The sequence below is a fragment of the Pseudogymnoascus verrucosus genome, assembly GCF_001662655.1.
Source record: "Pseudogymnoascus verrucosus strain UAMH 10579 unplaced genomic scaffold scaffold_81, whole genome shotgun sequence".
NCBI lineage: Eukaryota > Fungi > Ascomycota > Leotiomycetes > Thelebolales > Thelebolaceae > Pseudogymnoascus > Pseudogymnoascus verrucosus.
In genome coordinates, this window is record NW_017263732.1 from 61,175 (window position 1) to 79,460 (window position 18,286).

General features: G+C 47.4%; 7 protein-coding genes across 7 annotated transcripts; 3 read left to right on the forward strand and 4 right to left on the reverse strand.

Annotated features, from left to right (window-relative positions):
- Positions 1–1,117: 1,117 nt before the first annotated feature.
- Positions 1,118–2,453, reverse strand: VE01_10407 (uncharacterized protein). Its single transcript, XM_018279805.2, has 2 exons — positions 1,632–2,453; positions 1,118–1,577 (listed from the first exon to the last, which is right to left on the reverse strand). Exons 1-2 carry the CDS (start codon positions 2,142–2,144, stop codon positions 1,140–1,142), a joined length of 951 nt encoding a protein of 316 aa, XP_018125319.1. The 5' UTR covers positions 2,145–2,453; the 3' UTR covers positions 1,118–1,139.
- Positions 2,454–4,243: 1,790 nt separating this feature from the next.
- Positions 4,244–5,968, forward strand: VE01_10408 (uncharacterized protein; the record flags this gene model as incomplete). Its single annotated transcript, XM_018279806.2, has 3 exons — positions 4,244–4,478; positions 4,534–4,976; positions 5,034–5,968. The coding sequence occupies 3 exons, from the start codon at positions 4,244–4,246 to the stop codon at positions 5,862–5,864; spliced, it is 1,509 nt and encodes a 502-aa protein (XP_018125320.1). The 3' UTR covers positions 5,865–5,968.
- A 93-nt stretch (positions 5,969–6,061) lies between these two features.
- Positions 6,062–7,932, reverse strand: VE01_10409 (uncharacterized protein). Its single transcript, XM_018279807.2, has 2 exons — positions 7,355–7,932; positions 6,062–7,287 (listed from the first exon to the last, which is right to left on the reverse strand). Exons 1-2 carry the CDS (start codon positions 7,612–7,614, stop codon positions 6,288–6,290), a joined length of 1,260 nt encoding a protein of 419 aa, XP_018125321.1. The 5' UTR covers positions 7,615–7,932; the 3' UTR covers positions 6,062–6,287.
- Positions 7,933–9,221: 1,289 nt separating this feature from the next.
- VE01_10410 (uncharacterized protein) lies at positions 9,222–10,532 on the forward strand (the record flags this gene model as incomplete). The annotated part of the gene is made up of 1 exon (XM_018279808.1): positions 9,222–10,532. The coding sequence occupies one exon, from the start codon at positions 9,222–9,224 to the stop codon at positions 10,530–10,532; it is 1,311 nt and encodes a 436-aa protein (XP_018125302.1).
- Positions 10,533–11,186: 654 nt separating this feature from the next.
- On the reverse strand, positions 11,187–12,484 carry VE01_10411 (uncharacterized protein; the record flags this gene model as incomplete). Its single annotated transcript, XM_018279809.2, has 4 exons — positions 11,187–11,924; positions 11,975–12,058; positions 12,114–12,226; positions 12,304–12,484. 4 exons carry the CDS (start codon positions 12,482–12,484, stop codon positions 11,301–11,303), a joined length of 1,002 nt encoding a protein of 333 aa, XP_018125307.1. The 3' UTR covers positions 11,187–11,300.
- A 141-nt stretch (positions 12,485–12,625) lies between these two features.
- Positions 12,626–14,095, reverse strand: VE01_10412 (uncharacterized protein; the record flags this gene model as incomplete). Its single annotated transcript, XM_018279810.1, has 5 exons — positions 12,626–12,640; positions 12,697–12,737; positions 12,841–13,080; positions 13,166–13,967; positions 14,057–14,095. The coding sequence occupies 5 exons, from the start codon at positions 14,093–14,095 to the stop codon at positions 12,626–12,628; spliced, it is 1,137 nt and encodes a 378-aa protein (XP_018125301.1).
- A 2,292-nt stretch (positions 14,096–16,387) lies between these two features.
- On the forward strand, positions 16,388–17,293 carry VE01_10413 (uncharacterized protein; the record flags this gene model as incomplete). The annotated part of the gene is made up of 1 exon (XM_018279811.1): positions 16,388–17,293. The coding sequence occupies one exon, from the start codon at positions 16,388–16,390 to the stop codon at positions 17,291–17,293; it is 906 nt and encodes a 301-aa protein (XP_018125306.1).
- Between the last annotated feature and the right edge of the window lie 993 nt (positions 17,294–18,286).

Consider the following 18,286-nt stretch of genomic DNA (forward strand, 5'->3'; position numbering starts at 1 on the left):
ATCGCCAGAAAATAAGTTTCACGCGTTTTAAGTGTATTAGGTTAGCTACGATAAGCTTGATGGCCAGCTGAAGGCGGAACAGAGTCTTACTTAGTAATTAGTATTACCAAGGCCTGAGATGGCCACTATTCCGAGATTTCAGCTGCTACGAGTGAAACATATAACCAGCACTATGTCTCATAATGACCGTCGCCCTAACTGGACGCAGGGAAATCCTCAGTATCGTAGTAGCAAGGCGTATTTATTAAATGAGCTATTGCCCAGGGTAATCGACCTAAAACGTCCAGAAATTGTGCAACACGCGGTTGACCATCAAGGATTTTTCACTTGTGAACTTAAACACTATGGAGTAGCAAGCTGAATTTAAATTACTAATTTGCAGACTTAAACGACGCCGGAAAGACACAAGTTGGATGTAGCCGCTACAAATTTGGGCGTGTATAAGAAAGTCTGATTATGGTCACTCTGCTCGAAAACTATTGAAGCTACTATGCCATTCTCACAAGCGTCTTCTTAAAAAAATTCCCAAGCTGCCATATCATTCACAACAATAACCAGCACCACTATGCGTTTCAACATCCTCTCTATTTCTGTACTTTTATCCCTGGCATCAGCTTGCGCAATTGGTATGTTGTCAGCATGTGTATTTACAAGCAGTTACTAACTATACGATATAGATGCTCGCACTGTGACAAAAAAGCATGCCCCTGATTGTTTCTGGGAGGGGTATGCTCCGTTTTGTGCCCCTAGCAGTTGTCCAACAGGCTATAATCAACAGAGTATAAGCCATTGCGGCGATGGGCGGTGCTGCCTCACCGGTTACAAGAAACAGTGTTGCAAAGATGCTGAAAATTAAAGCAACAAGTAACTTATAAGAAGTGTGAGGCTTCATACTATAGGATCTACTCGATAACAGCGTAGGGAGAGATAGTTGTTATCAGGCTTAGCTAGGAATTAAATGAAAATGGCTCTGATTATAGATATATCTCAGTTGCTTACTATTTGAACCGCCGAGCTCTTAGCATCAGGCCGATTAAATAATATATCAACGTGTTTCGCAGCCTCTTGGAGTAATATGTATAACAATTAATTAACCCTTTTCAAGCCATCCTATCTAGTTGGTGCAAGGTAACTAAATACTACACGGTAACGGCCTGTGGGTTCTGCTTCAGTCTCTCCAGTTCAAGTTTCTTCATTCTCTCTTGATTCTTCAGACGCTCTGGAATAACTGCTTCCCTGGGACCCGTAGCTTTCCATCCTTCCAGTTTATCCTTCCCAAGGGATCGCAGGGTCTTCAGCTCAACCAGGCTGTAATCCTTGGGATTTTCCCTGTCAAAGTTGAAGTGCTCCTTCAGCGAAACTGGGGGATTCGTAATCATACGCGGTATGCGTAAACTGTTCCGCGATGCCGAGTGCACCATAAGTGGATGCATCAGTACCACGTCACCAATCGACCCAGTCATCTCGCGGAAATCGTCGCACTGATTCACAACTTCGGAATACCAGCCAAGGTCATTATGTTTTGGCTCCTCGCCTCGGGGTACCATTCGAGGTGAAACTCCATCAGGATGAGTGTACTGGACATGCGATCAGCCTTCTGAGCCGGCCTGCAAATGAAAATCAATCCTTACCAAGTGGTTTGCGATCAGAGGAATCGCATCGGGACATATCATAGTTCCACCGCCGTTATCCTTGATGTCCGTGAAGAGAGGAATGACAAGCAGCCCCTGTTCTTTGGAATCCAGGTAATGCACGAAGAAATCACCGTCGACATGCCAGCCATCGAGCTCCTTGGGATGGGGGAACTTCCCCTCCCACTCGGGTGTGCCTAGGTTAACAATAAGGCCATCGCCCCAATCTGCGGACCCCTCCGCAATTCGGTCTTCCCCACCCAGTAGCTCACACATAGCATTCCATGCCTTAGGTGCAAAAGTTTGGACGCCTTCTGTCCTATGCATGGGCATGTTGATGCGTTCGGTAGTCCAGGTTGACTTGTCGTTTGGATCCATGCCGAGTCGCTGCCATACGGTCTCGGTCCAGTCCTGAGCTTTCTCAACGGAGAAGCAGTTTTCCAGGCGGAGGAAGCCATATTTCATAAAGTTCTCCACTTGCTCCTTGGTAAGATGCTTGTATTCGCGGTCCATATTGTTCTTGTGTTTGTTTGGTTTCGGTTTGAGTGAGTCCAATTCTATTCTACTGATCAACGATGCCAGCGGTGAAGTTGAACACAAGTATTAAGCCAATAAGACCTATATATACCACAGGGCCAGAAACCACATCTTGACCCAGCCATTCATGTCTTCATGGCGCTAGTATAACCCGAGGCGAGTTATTTAGCCTGAATATTATCAACGAACTAAAAGCGCCTTCATACGTCCGATGCGAGAGGGGGCATTACAAATGCCACAGCCATGGGATTGGAAGTCTACGGTAAGTATGACAAATATATGGTGTCGACGGTGCGAACCATCATTATATTTAGCCAGAATATATCAGAGGGGGCGTATGAACGGGATCGAGAAACGACTCCCATCAAAAGGCTTTCTCGTACTGAGATGAGGGGTGCGGGGTGCGGGGTACGGCAGAGGCCCACATCCAGTATCCCGGGAATAAACTTGGGGTAAGAAGCGTCATCAGTGAGCCTGAGGTGGTAGTCCTAGATAACTCCGTAATTGTATTTTTGCTCCGTATTGGGTCGTACAATCCCGAGAATTCTATAAACTCTCGACAAAGAAGCCGAGAATGTGGTGCAGACTCAAGTATTCGTGTGAAGTTTGTCTCGTGCTGAACTCTGACTTAACTTCCACCCCATGCCCTGAGTTTGTTTCCGCGTTTTCCGCAATGATGCTAAAGATCAATTAGCATCGCCGTACAAATGACAGTTGAAGGTGAAAGGGGATAGGATGTCGCTAGCAGAGTGAAGAGGTAGCATTAGAAGGGAACTTCTAACAAACGAGAGGAAAAGGAAAAAGGAATAAGGAAAAAGCCTACGCAGCCAAAAGCCCACCAGATATATGGTGCTGCTTCACAGATTGATCACATTCCAGTGGCAGTGATCCATATGATGGAGCACAGGCTTTGTGCTGTAATATAGATGACTTTACATGTTTAATGAAGATGGCCGCACAGGAAGGGCCAATATGACTTATCGAGATAAACTGGTACACTGCGCCTGAGGAATGTTAGGAGTGGCAGGTCAAGGTGTTTATATAGTTCAACTAGGGGTGCTCATATGGTTCTATAATATCGGAATAAATATTTCTCATTTGAAAAACAATGTAATAAATAATAAATAATAAAATAAAATGGAACGAAAGATTACATCTTACGGCATATACTAACCCCCACACCAAGCAACTGCCGTTCCAATTACCAAAAGCAATAGAAACAGACGGTGATACCTCAGTTGTGAGGTTTTATGCTGTAAAATGGTCTGCTGCATCCCATCACGACATCTCACCCAGGAACGGCGCAATCGCGAAATGCGGCAAGCGACCAACGACAATCCCCTATCACAGACCCACCCAGAATGAACATCATCGCACTTGCCGCAACTGTGCTGCATCATGCAACTCGCAACCTCCTTCTCCACTGCACTCATATTATAGTATCATACTATACTGTAGTAAGCACCTTCCCACGATAATAAAAGATGCATTTTGCTCGATACTAGGCACATACATACAAGTACTGATTGCCGCTGTATTATTGTGGCGCTGCACCCCCCTTTCATCCGCGCAATGAGCTCTTATTATCTGGTAACCGCGGCGTTCGGGTTCGTTCCCATCCATCTCGGTGGCTTGTCGATGTGTTCTAGATGGGACAGGGGGGAGATGAGTAGCGATGGCGTGAGATGGTAAATGACTATCGTCATGATAGTCCCGCACTTTACAACTGAGAGCTGGGCGAATAGGCAACTACTAGACATGTCACCACCATTGTTGAAACACTGGGACAGCGGGGCCACGACGATAACGTGGGGTGAAGCTGGGACATATGCAGTCCATGTAACTACCCCACATCTATGCACCGCTTGTTAAAGCTGTCCGTTTCCCAATATATTTTTTTTTCTTTATTATTTTGAAGCTCTAAGTTGCTGTTCGGAGCCCAGAGTACGTGTTGATGCCATTCTTTGCATCAATTCCTCATATCAAACCCTGAGTTCTCACATTATCGAGACCTCAAACTATACTGGGCAAAGTAGAGTTCTTGTGAGCCAGCACCACAGGCGTGGATCATATCGATGGCATCCCAAATCGTGGACGGCGGCCTCATCTCCGACGAGAAGGTAGCGTTGGAAAATGAGAAAGAGAAGCTTGAAGTCTTGGAAAAACCCAGCCCGCCCCTCACTACTTCATCATCATCCATATCCGATGGAGAAGAAATCAGTGAGAAAGCAATCCTACGAAAGCTTGATTACAAGCTCCTTCCGCCGTTGACGCTGTTGTATCTTCTCTCCTTCCTTGATCGAAGCAATGGTATGATACCCGTTCTCCGAGTCTATCCATAGGGAGGTTCTAACAAGACCACCAGTCGGGAATGCGAAACTTGAAGGCCTTGCAGCAGACATGAACTTTACCGATACCCAATACCTGAGCACGCTCACCATCTACTTCATCGGATATGTCATCTTCGAAGTGCCGGCCAACATAGTTCTTAAAAAGACGACGCCACAGTTTTGGCTGCCGACTACCATGGTAGCGTGGGGGATTGTCGCGACTCTCCTGGGTGTCTGCAAGAATTTTAATGGATTCCTCGTTGCACGCTTTTTCCTCGGGGCCACGGAGAGTGGATTGTTTCCTGGTGTGGTATTTTATTTATCCATGTGGTATAAGCGCTCAGAAACGACATACCGCGTGGCCCTCTTTTTTTCAGCAGCAAGTCTAGCAGGGGCCTTTGGCGGGATTTTGGCATTTGGGATTGCTCACATGAGAGGAATTGCTGGGTTGAATGGATGGAGCTGGATCTTCATTTTGGTAAGATACTGCTCCTGTTGGCCCCGAACGTAAATGCAGAGCACTAATATTCTACAGGAGGGCATCCTAACTGTTGTCGTTGCCTTTGCCGCTTATGGGTTCATCCATAACTATCCCAAAACCGCCAAGTTTCTCACCGAGCCTGAGCGGGAATTCGTCCAGGCCCGCTTGAAGGCTGATAACGATGCAACCAACCATGAGCCATTCTCCTGGCCATCTGTGCTCCGTGCGGTCAAAGATCCAAAGTGCTGGCTGTACGGCCTCGCCTTCCACACTCTTAGTCTGCCACTCTATACACTCTCACTATTCCTCCCAACCATCATCAAAGCACTCGGCTACACAGCTGCGCAGGCACAACTAATGTCGGTCCCACCGTATGCCGTCGCCACTGTCCTTACTGTCCTCGTCGCAGTCGCATCCGAGAAGGCCAAGCGTCGTGCTCCGTTTATTATCGGGTCCTCTATCGTTGCTATTATTGGGTACATCATCCTTCTCTCCGCTCCCTCCAACAAACCAGGGGTCAGCTACGTTGGCACTATATTCGCTGCCGCTGGTATCTACCCCGCAACCGGAATTGTTCTCGCCTGGCCTGCGAACAATGTCTCAGGGCAGACGAAGCGTGCAACGGCCAATGCGATGCAGATTTCGATCGGGAACTTGGGGGCAGTGCTTGGGACCCAGCTGTATCGACCGAGCACCAAGCCGCGATACTACCTTGGGCATGGGTTTGCGGCAGGGTATTTGCTGGCGAATATTCTGGTGGTGCTGACGATCTGGGCCGTACTTGCGCGGGAAAACAGGAGGAAGCTGGAGTCGGAGAGGTCGGCGGTGGTGGATGAGAGTCCGATTGAGAACGACGATGATGTGAGATGGATCTTTCAGGTTTAATTAGCTTGATGTGAAGATGGGTTTGGGGGAGCTAGTCCCCCCCTATACGAGTAGTAGTAGATATTATACACTTGAACCAGCACCCTGGGGACATCTCTTTCTAGGAACATCGAATATCTTTATGGTTAGATAACCTATTTCTGTCTATTGATCCATTCTCGAGCAAGCCACTCATCAATCAATGTATGTAAATAAATCATCTGTAATGAAATTAATTATTAACACGAGCCTGATAGCATCGTTTCAATATATATTGGAGGCTAGATACATGGGACGAGTGTAGCCCATTAAGTTCAATACATAGTTGATGTAAAATAAACAGTTATAAACGGCCCCGTGTATTCCACCCAATCACCCAAGAAACACTTCAATTCCGAAACCGATCTCCAGGCCCATCCGATGATGTGATCTTCTCCAATTACATCATGCCTGCTGTCCGGGTTGTCGCTCGCGGATAACGCGCTTTACTGCCTTTCGCTTTGCGGTACCCAGACCTTCGACTCCGAGCTCTTGGTTCTTTCCGAGCCACGGCTTCTTGCTGTCTCCCAACATAGACCCGGCAAGGAAGTAGACCATCAGACCAATGATAATAAGCACAAATGCGATTGGGTACAGAAAGTGTATCGTGTATCCGAAAACATGAATGCCGATAATCGTGCCCCAGAAATTTCCGGTGAGCAGCGAGATGTCGAAAAACGCCGCACTTGCCATTCGGAGGATGATAGGCGCCAACGAATAGAATATCGAGAGAGCCAACGTGTATCCAACCAGATATCCCGCCACGGCACCATTCCAGGTTGCATCGTGGAAGGATGTTCGGTCAAAGATCGCCGCTTGGACGCCATTTATCAGAATACCAAAAATGCCGAGCATTCCCAGTACCTCATACATTGGACGCCGACTGACGAACCACTCTTCGAAGACATTGCTTAAACCATATAATGTGGCGCCCAGCAAGCCAAATAGATCTCCTTTGAGCTGATCTACACCTTGACCACCATTGGTACCTTGGAGATGATCAGATGCAAGTAGTAAACCCATGCCGCCGCAGCATACGAGGATACCAGCAATCTGGGCCCACTTGTAGCGTACTTTGAGGAAACAGAAAGACAAGATGACCACACAGACGATAGACCAGAAGTTTAGTAGCTGCGCCGAGAGAAGCGTTGTGTATCGGTAAGCAAGCACGGTGAAATAGTTTCCCTCCACATCAAAAAATGACAGGATGAAGTATTTCCACCCATCGACAAGAAGGAGCTTGAAATATTTCTTAAAACCGTAGGTATAGATGGTGTATGTCGTGTAGATCAAGGTGAGCAGCACGTAGTTGAAGAGAGTTTGGATTGCCGGAATGGAGTTGCCAGCCATCACAAGCTTCGTGGAGAAAGTGTTCGTAGCTGTGATGCATAATGCAAGGATTTGCCTGGATTATCACTCAGTATATGTCATAGATGTGGCGTGTCCATGGGCACAGTGGGTATTTAGCATACCCGAGAATTAAGACGATATAAAAGTCTCTCGTCTTTAAATAGCCAAACCAAGACTTCTCCTGGTTCTCGAGCTCGTCGATTGCACGGCCAATTTCCTCGTTCTCGGGCGTATCTGTTTCGTCGCTGTCGCTGTCATCGCGAAGAGGTTCCTCGGTTCTGGCTGCCCTGCCATCATCTACCCGCCTGTCATCATGCCCGGCACTCCCAACTGGGCTGATGTCTATCCCAGCAGTCTCCTTTGTCATCTCAGGAGAAACCATAACGCCGTTTCCCGTCTATTCGAGCCACCTAAAATATCAATATAAATAGTTTCCCTGTCGAGGCTACTGGAAATGAAATGCGCTCGCTCGTCTCGAGGTTGCATACACTCAAAAAAGCGCAATGTAATAGGGTATAGGATGGCTGAAGGGGGCCCGCACGAGTCTTTCTAGCTCTCCTAGTGAACGCAAAGACTCCAAGTCGTTCACAGATATGTCTTGTCTGTTAGCTAGATTAAAGCAGAGGCAAAGGCATTGGCTGTATTTCGGCACCGATTAATGAATTATACGGTTGAGGGCTACTCTTGACGTGAAAAAAAGGGTGTTTGCAACGAATTTTTTGGATTGGCTGACACTTACCTAATTGGGTTTGCGATGGCTTGGTCTAACTCTTATAAGTTTAAGAGACAAGCACGTGGGTGGGGGGCAGAGTGGGATGTAATCAAGATGTGATAAGATAAGATGGAGAGTTCGCATTGGATTGTGGGAAACGTCAGTGAGATGTGATCTTAGGTAAGCGACTGGCCACTCACAACCGCTGTCTCACGCATTTCCAATCCCCAAGCTTTCCGACAATCCGCTCCCGCCAAGTCAACCAACTTCACTTTCGCATAAAGGTTATTATAGAGTGTCCCAATCCTGCATATTGGATGAACACCCACTATCGAGATCACTACCGCCCTCTGGCCCCATTGGCGAGTTCCCTTAGATGCATGCGGGGGAGTGTAACGTTTGATCCTTCGAGCATTCTCATTGCTCTAGCTTGGACCCTTCAATTAGCACTAACAGTTAAACATAGAGCCGACTGCGCCCTGACCCTTCCTTCGGCCTTAATTGACGATGATGAGGATGTTGGAACTGTCCGTTAATTTAAACTATGGTCTAGTCTCGGGAATCGCTATATGTTTCACCCGAATCGGTCCGCCGTAGCGCCGAGAGCTTCCTTACGTGGGAGAAGGGGCCTTGTCGGGTTTGAGTTGAGGAGGATTCCCCCCCAGTATTCCCTTGTGTAGCCTGTTGGAACGCACCTTAAAAAGTACTGCCGAACCCTAATCGGCCCTCGACCGTGCGCTACTGCAGGAACCCCAACCATCCCCCTTCCTTTGTCAAAATGCAACTATAACATACGCAAACCCCAGATATAGTCCGCACGTGGGTCGTTACACATACCTAACTTTTCAATTAGCTTCTCTAATACCCTGGAAGCGCCTATTATAGGCGCGTTTACTGACACCTGCTAGATATTTTAGGATTGGCATCCTGGATAGCTTCATACTTCTCATGCCACCCGCTCGCCTTGGCCTGCACATAATCTTGCTCACCAAGCAATTAATTACTTTTGCGTGTTATAGTTACCAGTCTGTTAGCTTCAGGCGTTTTATAGCAATGGTACGTTAGCTTAGGAACGTAACAGGAGGGAGCAAGGGTGAGAATGACACGCTCGTCCTTTCTGATCATGAGGTTGTGATATATAAAACGATGGATATTCCCACAGATCATATTGTTCGTGCTCCTCGTCAGACATTGCATCCATCCATTCCTTCATTGAACTGGGCTTTCTATTATAGGTATCTGCCTACCTATTCACTCCTTTTCAACCCACACCCGTCATGCATTCTGTTACGGCATTGGTTGCCCTTGCGGCTGGCCTTATCGGCCAATCTCTAGCCATGCCTCTCATTGTTCATCCCGGAAATGCTCATGATATTATCATCATCCCGGAGGAGATACATGATGGAATCCTCGTTGGAGGGACGGCTGCCGAAGGGGACGGACAGTCCACGTCCAACCCCCAGCTAGGTCTGGTTTTGCAAAACAACTATGGTGCCGCTCCAATCAACGTGTATATCACCGGTCAAGATTCAAGCGGTGGCATCGTTTTTGTCCTTCCCGATGGAACGTTCTATTATCCACCAAGCACGACGTCTACGACCCCAGTGTTAATTACTGAAAACGTTGCTGTCCCTCTCGGTGGCAAAGGAAGCGCAACTTCTCTGTCCTTCCCGGATTATATCTCGTCTGGTCGCATCTGGGTCGCCGCGGGGGACCTGAAGTTCTACATTGTTGACGCCGGTGGCAGGGCGGGGCTTGTTGAACCGTCGTCAACCAACCCCACCGACCCTAGCGCCGGTAGCGATTGGGGATTTGTCGAATTGACGAATAATGCCGGTGGTATCTATGCCGATGTCAGCTTTGTTGACTTTGTTGGAATGCCTCTGGGTCTCTCACTGAAGTCTCGGGACGGAGTCCAGACTGTTCAGGGGACATCCACAAATGCTGTGTCGGAAGTCTGTTCTGCCTTGCAAGCACAGGCGGCTATCGATGGTGCGCCGTGGGATGCGCTCTGTGTGAAAGATGCGTCTGGAAAACTTTTGCGTGTCATGGCACCTGCCGATTATATCACCCTGGATAACGGAGCGTTCAGTAATTACTGGACCGACTACGTCAACCAAGTCTGGGACCACTATACTTCCAACACGCTGACCATCGATACTCAAACCTCGAACGGGAAGGTTGCCTGCAGAGTGGTCGGCGATGAGTTAAAATGCGAGGGAGACAACCGTGGCTACGCTAAGCCTGGTCCTGTTGATATCTTTGGCTGCGACCGTGGACCATTTTCTATTGCAGAGAACGACGGTGATATCCACAGAGCTGTTGTTCCAAGGCTGTGTGCAGCCTTTGTCCGTTCGACTTTGCTCATTCCCGGAGGAGATGTGCAGCCAAGTCTGAGCTCGGAGAACTACTATACGGTGTCTCCTACCAACTATTACAGCAAATTTGTCCACGAGCACGAACTTGATGGATTGGGATACGCGTTTGCGTATGATGATGTTGCGGCCGATGGACAGCCCAGCGCGGCCGGGTTGGTGAACAACCCGAACCCCGAGGTCTTGACCGTTATTATCGGTGGTCCTGCATAGTGATCTTGAGCTGTGGTCGATTTCTCCTGTCCATATATGCCGCCATTTTTTGTATATATTCAATGCCTGTCATCTGCAAATATTTTGTCTTTGTGTTTGGCTTTTCGTTGTTGGGTTGGCCAGAGTACAGGTCATAGACATATTCTCATATTTGCCAACTACATAATCTGCCACCTAAATTCGCCATATAAATGACTCATTACCTTAAAGTATGGTTCAATTTATGCCTGTCAGCTCAGAAATATCATATAATAGTGATTGCAACAACGACTGCGTGCACCACCATCATGATAGGAAAATTCTAGATAATGACTATTTTCATTGCGAATAACGGTAGTTATGGTACGACCTGAGGGTCTCTCATATGCCACCATAGACTCTAGATAATTAGGCATCCGACCGCCCTGCCATATACAGTGTATGGCCCCCCAAAGTGATAAATACGAGAAGTGAGAAAGCCACAATTAGGCCTAACGCGGTAGTGATCTCAGGAGTAATGAGGTAGAGTCTCACCTACGGCCCTAGGCAAAGAAGCCACGCGCAAGGGCCTTGACATGGGCATCCGTAATGAGGCGTTGTACTCTGCCACTTTACTTCTATGTGAAAGCACATATGATTTTTATGCAATGAATAGGCGCAACGCTGATTTAGCTTGCTCCACTACCAACTCTACTTATCCCCTGATAGGTGCCCACTGTATCGTATTTCTCACCCGAGCTGGCCATACACTGTACAAGTTCAAACTTCTCATAGGCTTGCCAACTCAATCTAGACCCCATCCGGGTCCAATCCTGGCATTGCTGGTAACTGTGGGTCAGTGCCAGTGGAAGGGCCATCCCCCATTGCATTTCCTCCATCACATGTATTGAACCAGGTCCTAGCCTCGTTGGTGAAGGTACCAAGGACATTATGCTGGTCGGCTCGATTGTCGCCGTTGAGTTCGGGGTAATAAACACATGTCCCCGCAGCATTTCCGGTAAAGGCTTTGCCCTCGTTACTCCACAGGAACTGTGAGCCTCCTACTTCCTGGCGGCCACCGTTGTAATAGACCGTCCCGTCACCGTTGAATTTGTCTGTCCAAATTAGATCTGCCTTGCCATCTCCGTCGGCATCAGCAAATTGGAAGTTTGCCCTATCAAGACCCTCGGTATGCTTAAACTGGTCTATTACCTCCCAGCCTGAGTCACCATTTACCCAGCCAGTGGTACGACCATCCTTTTGCATACACAGATAGTCGGCCTTCTTATTGCCCGTGACATCAGCAAAGTGAACGGGTATGTCGTGAATGCCGAGACCGCGCTTTTCCACGCAAGATAGTTCTGTTGCTGGATTGCCGAGATACGACCAATTCCAGGCGTGGGTCTCTCCGTAGAGGTTTCTCCAGACCTCCACCTGATTGTTTTCATCAGGATTTGTCCAGATAATATCGCAAAACCCATCACCATCCCAATCGACCAGATGCAGATCTCGTCGGTCCAGATTGCGTCCGCCCGCAGTTCATGCACTGCGGGCGGACGCAATCTGAACTGCGGGGTCAAACATGGTTGCCTCTGGGCCCCAAAAACTTTGCCCATCACCAACCTCGCCCAACCCAGCGTTTGGATGGATTGTCATTTGCCCAGTTGACAAAGTCCAGACGTAATCCTCCCTGCCGCCAGAGTGGCCCATCATATTACAGTATTTATTTCCGTCGGCTATATGATGCAAGTAAGTAGGTGTTGTAGTAATGCCATAGAATGATAGTTGGGCTTCGGCAAAGGGGCTTGATTACCTTTCAACTTCGTGGATCCATATCCAGCATTCTTCCATACCTTAACTTGAATGTCATATTTGTCGCCATTTCGTGTGTGTTCCATGTATACATAGTCATGGCGTCCCAGCAAGCCAAAGGACTCCAACTCGCCGTAGATGCGAGCAAAGTGAATCCTATCACGGATTCCCGCAACGCCCATGCCGAGATGAGTTGGTCCAGAGCTACTCCCAGAGAGGAAGCCCTGCCGCCAAGCAACATTAAGTCCGTCGCCTAGCTCCCCTTTCTGGCAGCTTCGCGAATTTGTATAGGTGTAAACTTCACCTTTGTCGCCCACCCAGATTCAGTCATCTCGGCCCTAGTCACGTTGTATTAGTTTCCTGCATTGTTACAGACAACAGTTGAGAGTCTTACATCGCCGTTTATATCCACAAACCGAACACCGTTCAAGTCACCTATGTTATTGCCAGTATTCCGGCTTGTCTTCTATTCTCGTTGATACAAGTTAGCCTTTTATTTCATATAGAAGTGCAGGAGAGAAAGATTGTGTTATCTTACGTATTCCGCCATTTCGCCAGCAGGATATGTCGCCAGCCGCATTAGAGGCACAGTAATCGGCACGTCCATCGCCGTCTATATCAGCAAGGCGTATATTAGACTGATCATAGCCGGGCTCAGAGATCTTGATAGAACCTATAGAAGTGAATGTCGGGGAACTTCCACTTGAGGGGCCGTTGTTAATAGAAGCGAAAGCCTCCCCGTCCTTTGCGATGCAAACGAAATCGTCCAGTCCATCCCCTATGTTGTGCAATATTAGCTGCGAAACCCACCTCTCTTAATAATAACTATATTTCGGAGTGAGCAGGGAAAACTTATTACATACCGTTAATATCCACAAAATTTACTTCTGATATTAAACAGTTGTCATGAACGGTCATGTCGTCAATTTTGGTAAACCGCGGGAAACCTCCACCATTGTTTTTATAGACGGCGTACACGACAGTGCCATCAGGCTGGTCAACCCATCCTACGAGATCATCCCGATCCCTTGAGAATAATTTTGCAAAGAACCACTGGCCTCGATCAAAATTACTTGAGAAATCGAAGACCGAGCCCATTCCTACACTACTATGATAGTAGATACCGTCATCCAGGCCGTTTACTTGCTGGGTGAGGCCGCCGGCAGATACCCCATCTCCTGGTTTCTTATGGCAGTCCTCATCGATTTTGGAGATGTTCGGTGGCTGTAAAAGTCCATCGTTTCTAGCTTTGTTGATGGCAGCCCACCACACGTAAGCCATTTTGGCATAACCCTGGTCATTTGGGTGGACTAGATCACCATAGTCGGTAGGATAGCTTAACCAGCCATTACCTGCTACTGGAGGGTCCATATCAGCGAGAACTATGCGCACTCCGTCTGCTTGCATATCTTTGACGAGGTTTCGGTACTGGTCGTTCACGCTACCACGGGGTGCTTCAGTATCTCCATTTGCAGACGGAATAAGTGTTGATAGTATAATTGTGGTTCTATCCCACCCAGGTTGGCCAAGAATCGTTTGTATCAAATTTTTCATGCGTGCACCGGCGTTTGGAATGTCGATATTTCCTGTGCAGTCATTTGTGCCCGCATTGATGGTAACAACATTAGGATTGAAGTGGTAAGAATTTTCAGCAGCAACCCTGACCTAATCTATGATGTCTCCAGAGTGTGCCTCAACGTCCTATGGCTACTATTAGTGCACTGTATATCAATGTAAAGATTTCCATTACTAACATTATCTTGCATGTCGCCATTGTTTTTGCTTCCAACCATGTCAACATTCCAGCCCTTTAACCTTAATTGGTCACGTAGCGGCTTCCGATAACTATTCGGGCACCTAGTTAGTTACAAGCCGTGAAAACTGCCAGAGAAAGAGACAGCAGCTATATGAATTAAGCTCTAGAGAGAATTACCCGTTTCCAGTTGAAGAATATAGGCCCCAAGTGATTGAGGCTCCAAGAGGCAAGATTCTTAGATCCACCATATCGGCTTTACTAACTAGGTTAAAGTCATTCTTATTGTCGAAACTTTCAATTCGAGTATTATTGAATCTATCCATCAGGTCCTCATGGGTACGGAAGGCTGGACTACCAGTGGCAAAGCATGCCACATAGGCTAGGATACATAGCGAAGATAAAAGGAGTCGTATAGAATGGCTGGTCACTTGTTTGGTTCTCATGCTTGTAGAAAATTAGCTAAGCGGTGGCCAAGCTCAACAGCGTCGGGGAGTTTGCTGGTAGTCTTGTATTTCTACTCTGGACCAGAAGGTAGTTCTATGGTTCTTTATATAGCTCCCTGCGAGAGATCCCGTCGGCATCTGTGGCGTCTATAATCTCAAGCCTCGAAAAAGCTTGGGACCTAGACTTGATGGATTGCGCATAAAGCTACCCATGCACACGCCTGCGCCAAATGCCCCGATGTGCCAATGAATACGCATATGCCACCCCAAAAGTGACAACTGGGAGCCCCACGCTATTGGAATACTTCGGCCAGGCAGTGCAGTGGAGACGAGCATAATTGACGGATAAGATTAATAGATCCTCTCCATCGGTCAGGATCGCTTCCATGCCTGCGACGTAACAAAGGCGGCAATGGCATACCATGTCATTAAAATAAGCCAAATAGGCCTCGGGGCGAATACTCGTTGAGAGTAGCTCTGCTAGGTTATCCCGCACCATTCCCAAGGCCTGAAGTCTTCAGACCCCTCAGCCTAGTACTAATCTTAGGAGGTTTGATGTGCCCTGGATTCGAACATGGTTTGTATTCCTATGGTCTTAAAGGCAACGTTTGTCGGCCGTGGGGCCAACACTAAGTTCTTGGCATACTACAACAGTATGCGCAGTTGACGCAGTATTAAAGGTCGGCAATTAAAAGAAGCACCGTGAACCTTATTGTTTAGTGACTATGCGAGTTTGGCGCCCTGATGTGGGGAATATTACAGGCTATTTTTACCTTGCCGACAAAAACCGGCGCCGCTCACTAACCCCACATGGACCCTTTCGTTCCAGAATCCCACCTTCAATTGTTTCAAAAGTTAGGGCCCATCCTGCCTGCACGTACCTCTCAATCAATTCTTACTTTCCCCGCTTCCTTCGGCCTCTATCTGTCCCCGACGGCGCTAGGAAATCCAAATAACCCTGAGGTATCGGCCCTTTTCTTCAAGCTTAGGTGGTTTAAACTTTCACAAGGTAACATGTAGGCGCTAGAGATCGCTCTTATGCGATGTCGACAAATGGCCGCCCAACTAACAGACGCCATAACAGTTTATGTTACGGCTCATATATCCGACCATATGTTGTAGTAGTTCTGCCTGCTAATTTTACATAATCACAGATTGCCTCGTCCACTCCTCGTCCCCCATATCCGCTAACTTTAGCCGTCCCGATTTTTTCCAGATCAAGTTCCAGCCCTCCTTGTTATTAGAGACCAGACGGATTCTTTTCTTGCTAGGAATTGAGCAAAGTCTTCTCTTTGCTAGGGATTGAATGTGTCTCCTTCTGCTTGCATCTCTTCTTTGGAATTTAATGAGATGGGCTAAACGAAGCACTCTCACATCATTTTCGTGTCAGCATCGCGGAGTTTGATGGTTTTTAGCTTACGTACATACGTACCATGGGTTTAGATTTCAGCGGCGGAGAGCCTAAATATGATATCGCTGACATTAATCGAGACCTTGAGAGAGTGAGAGATCGATACTGTCAGCTGATGGACCACCAGGACCATAGCGCAGGGTGTTGGGGATAATGCCGCAGCCCGGAACCTGCCATGGGATTGCAAAGGATTAGCTGACGAATATAGTACAAATTGGAGCTTATTCCTACCGTAGAATAGGTAGTCGAATCAATTCCCTTTCCTGAGACCGTAAGATTCCTATATTGGCTAGATCATTGTGGATGCGCGGCCCGTAATTTAGTGAGGGGGCCGCGAATCCTGATCAACAGGGGTGGATATAACTGAGGTAGGAATTGCCTCATCCCCTCGTTTTGACCTCGTGGAAACATTTGTATGCACGCATCCCTTCTCTTTGACTAAATAGATCATCATTACTTAAAAATAAGAGACAAGATGTTGGAATTAACTACCCCGAAGACTGTGCTAGTGATCGGTGCGACTGGGAAGCAAGGCGGTGCTGTCATTGAGAACATCCTAGCTTCTCCTCAAGCGCATTCCTTCAACATCGTCGCGGTGACCCGCAATGCGACGGGTCGAAAAGCTCAGAAGCTCGCTGCCCACCCTAACGTGTCGGTTATTGAGGGAAACTTAGCAAATGTAGACGACATTTTTAATAAAGCCGGGCCCGTATGGGGAATCTACAGCGTCCAGATCAACTCGGACGTCGAAGAACAGCAAGGGAAGGCCATGGCGGATGCTGCCGTTATGCATGGCGCTCAGCATTTCGTTTACTCGTCTGGAGACCGTGGTGGTCCTGAACGATCGCCCAATAATCCCACCTACGTCAAAAACTTCGCTGCAAAGCACGCCATTGAGAAGCATCTTCAACAACGGGCCGAGAAGAGCCCCCAGCAAATGACTTATACAATCCTTCGCCCGGTGACCTTCTTTGAGAACCTCACCACAGACCTTCACGGCAAAGGGTTTGCCCGTATGTGGGAGCAACTAGGCAGCAAGAAGCTCCAGATGGTATCAACAAAGGATATCGGCTGGTTTGCAGCTCAGAGCTTTCTTCAGCCCGACAAGTACAGAAATGCGGCCTTGACGCTCGTGGGCGATGAGCTGACACAACCTGAGGCCAATGTTATTTACAAGGAAGTTACAGGACAGACTATGGCCATGGCAGCTTGCCCAATCGCGAGTGCTGTCAAGTTTGTATTAAAGGGGTCTGTAGGGGACATGTTCAAGTGGTTTGAGGACGAAGGGTATGGTGGTAATGTACAGGAATGCCGCAACGCCAACCATAACATGCAAGATTTCGCTGCTTGGCTGAATGAGAACAAAGGCAATTTTATGTAACTTAGCGAGTGTTAACACCACTTGCATAGCCCGATGGCCCTTTGCTTGATGACTATTACAATTGAATAAAATAGACTGCCCCCATACTTAGTAAGATCACTGTGCTGAACCGCCATGTGCCAATTGTTAGCTTGGGAGCGTATGGCTACAGCAAATAGAGTAAGTATAAAGTATAACGACAGCATTATACTGAGAATAGTGCCTAGAACCTTAAACTAGACAACGATACTAGAAATAGAAGAGTCTATAAGAGCTATTTGCTCCAACATTTTTATGATGATTTGATCTTTAAAGGCTTGTATAACTCAAGACTCAATAATCCACCACCGACCTTCCAGCCCACCAAGTATGGATGTTACTTTGGCATGATTGAAAGGAGAACCGGAGGCTTTGTATCTGTTTGCGACCCTTATTTGTGGCTCATAGCTTTAGTAAGTGAACCCCTGCATCCGCACCAAGGCAAGGCTCATTAATTATGCTCTGTCTATCAATCAAGTAAGATGAGGAAACGCATCGAATGTCAGTCAGAAGACTGTAGGAGTCTATTATATTTCTCTCCATCATTTTTTATTATTTGACTGCGCAGTACCAGAGTCATATCCTGATATAAGCAAGCCTGTTGAAAACGAGTAAACCAGAGCATTTGCTAAATAGCAACCATATACAGAACATATTTACTGCCAACATGCGAGCCGATGTTTGGATTAGAGTGCACCAAGTGCATCACAATAGACATCGTACAAGCTACAGTTCCATGCTAATGCGGGGTTGATTTCTCGACATAATACAATAATTGAAGATCAGGGGGAACTACCGGACTCAGATTCTCCCGAGCCGCGCTATGCCAATCTTCTCCAAACCGCGACGAAAATATAGTGCTTTGCGGCGATATTTCACGTAGTAAGGTTAAATATTACCTTCGTTTTGACCTGATTTGTGGAAATGGAATCCAGAGGGACTTGGACGAGGCAGCGGGTCAAAAGATGTATAACA

Excerpts from the sequence above, each read along its gene's own strand:
- VE01_10409 (XM_018279807.2), bottom strand. The coding sequence starts at position 7,614 with ATGGTTTCTCCTGAGATGACAAAGGAGACTGCTGGGATAGACATCAGC. Across the intron at positions 7,288-7,354 it reads TATATCGTCTTAATTCTCGG|GCAAATCCTTGCATTATGCA; the intron begins GTATGCTAAATA and ends GTGATAATCCAG.
- VE01_10407 (XM_018279805.2), bottom strand. The coding sequence starts at position 2,144 with ATGGACCGCGAATACAAGCATCTTACCAAGGAGCAAGTGGAGAACTTT. Across the intron at positions 1,578-1,631 it reads CTCTGATCGCAAACCACTTG|TACACTCATCCTGATGGAGT; the intron begins GTAAGGATTGAT and ends TCGCATGTCCAG.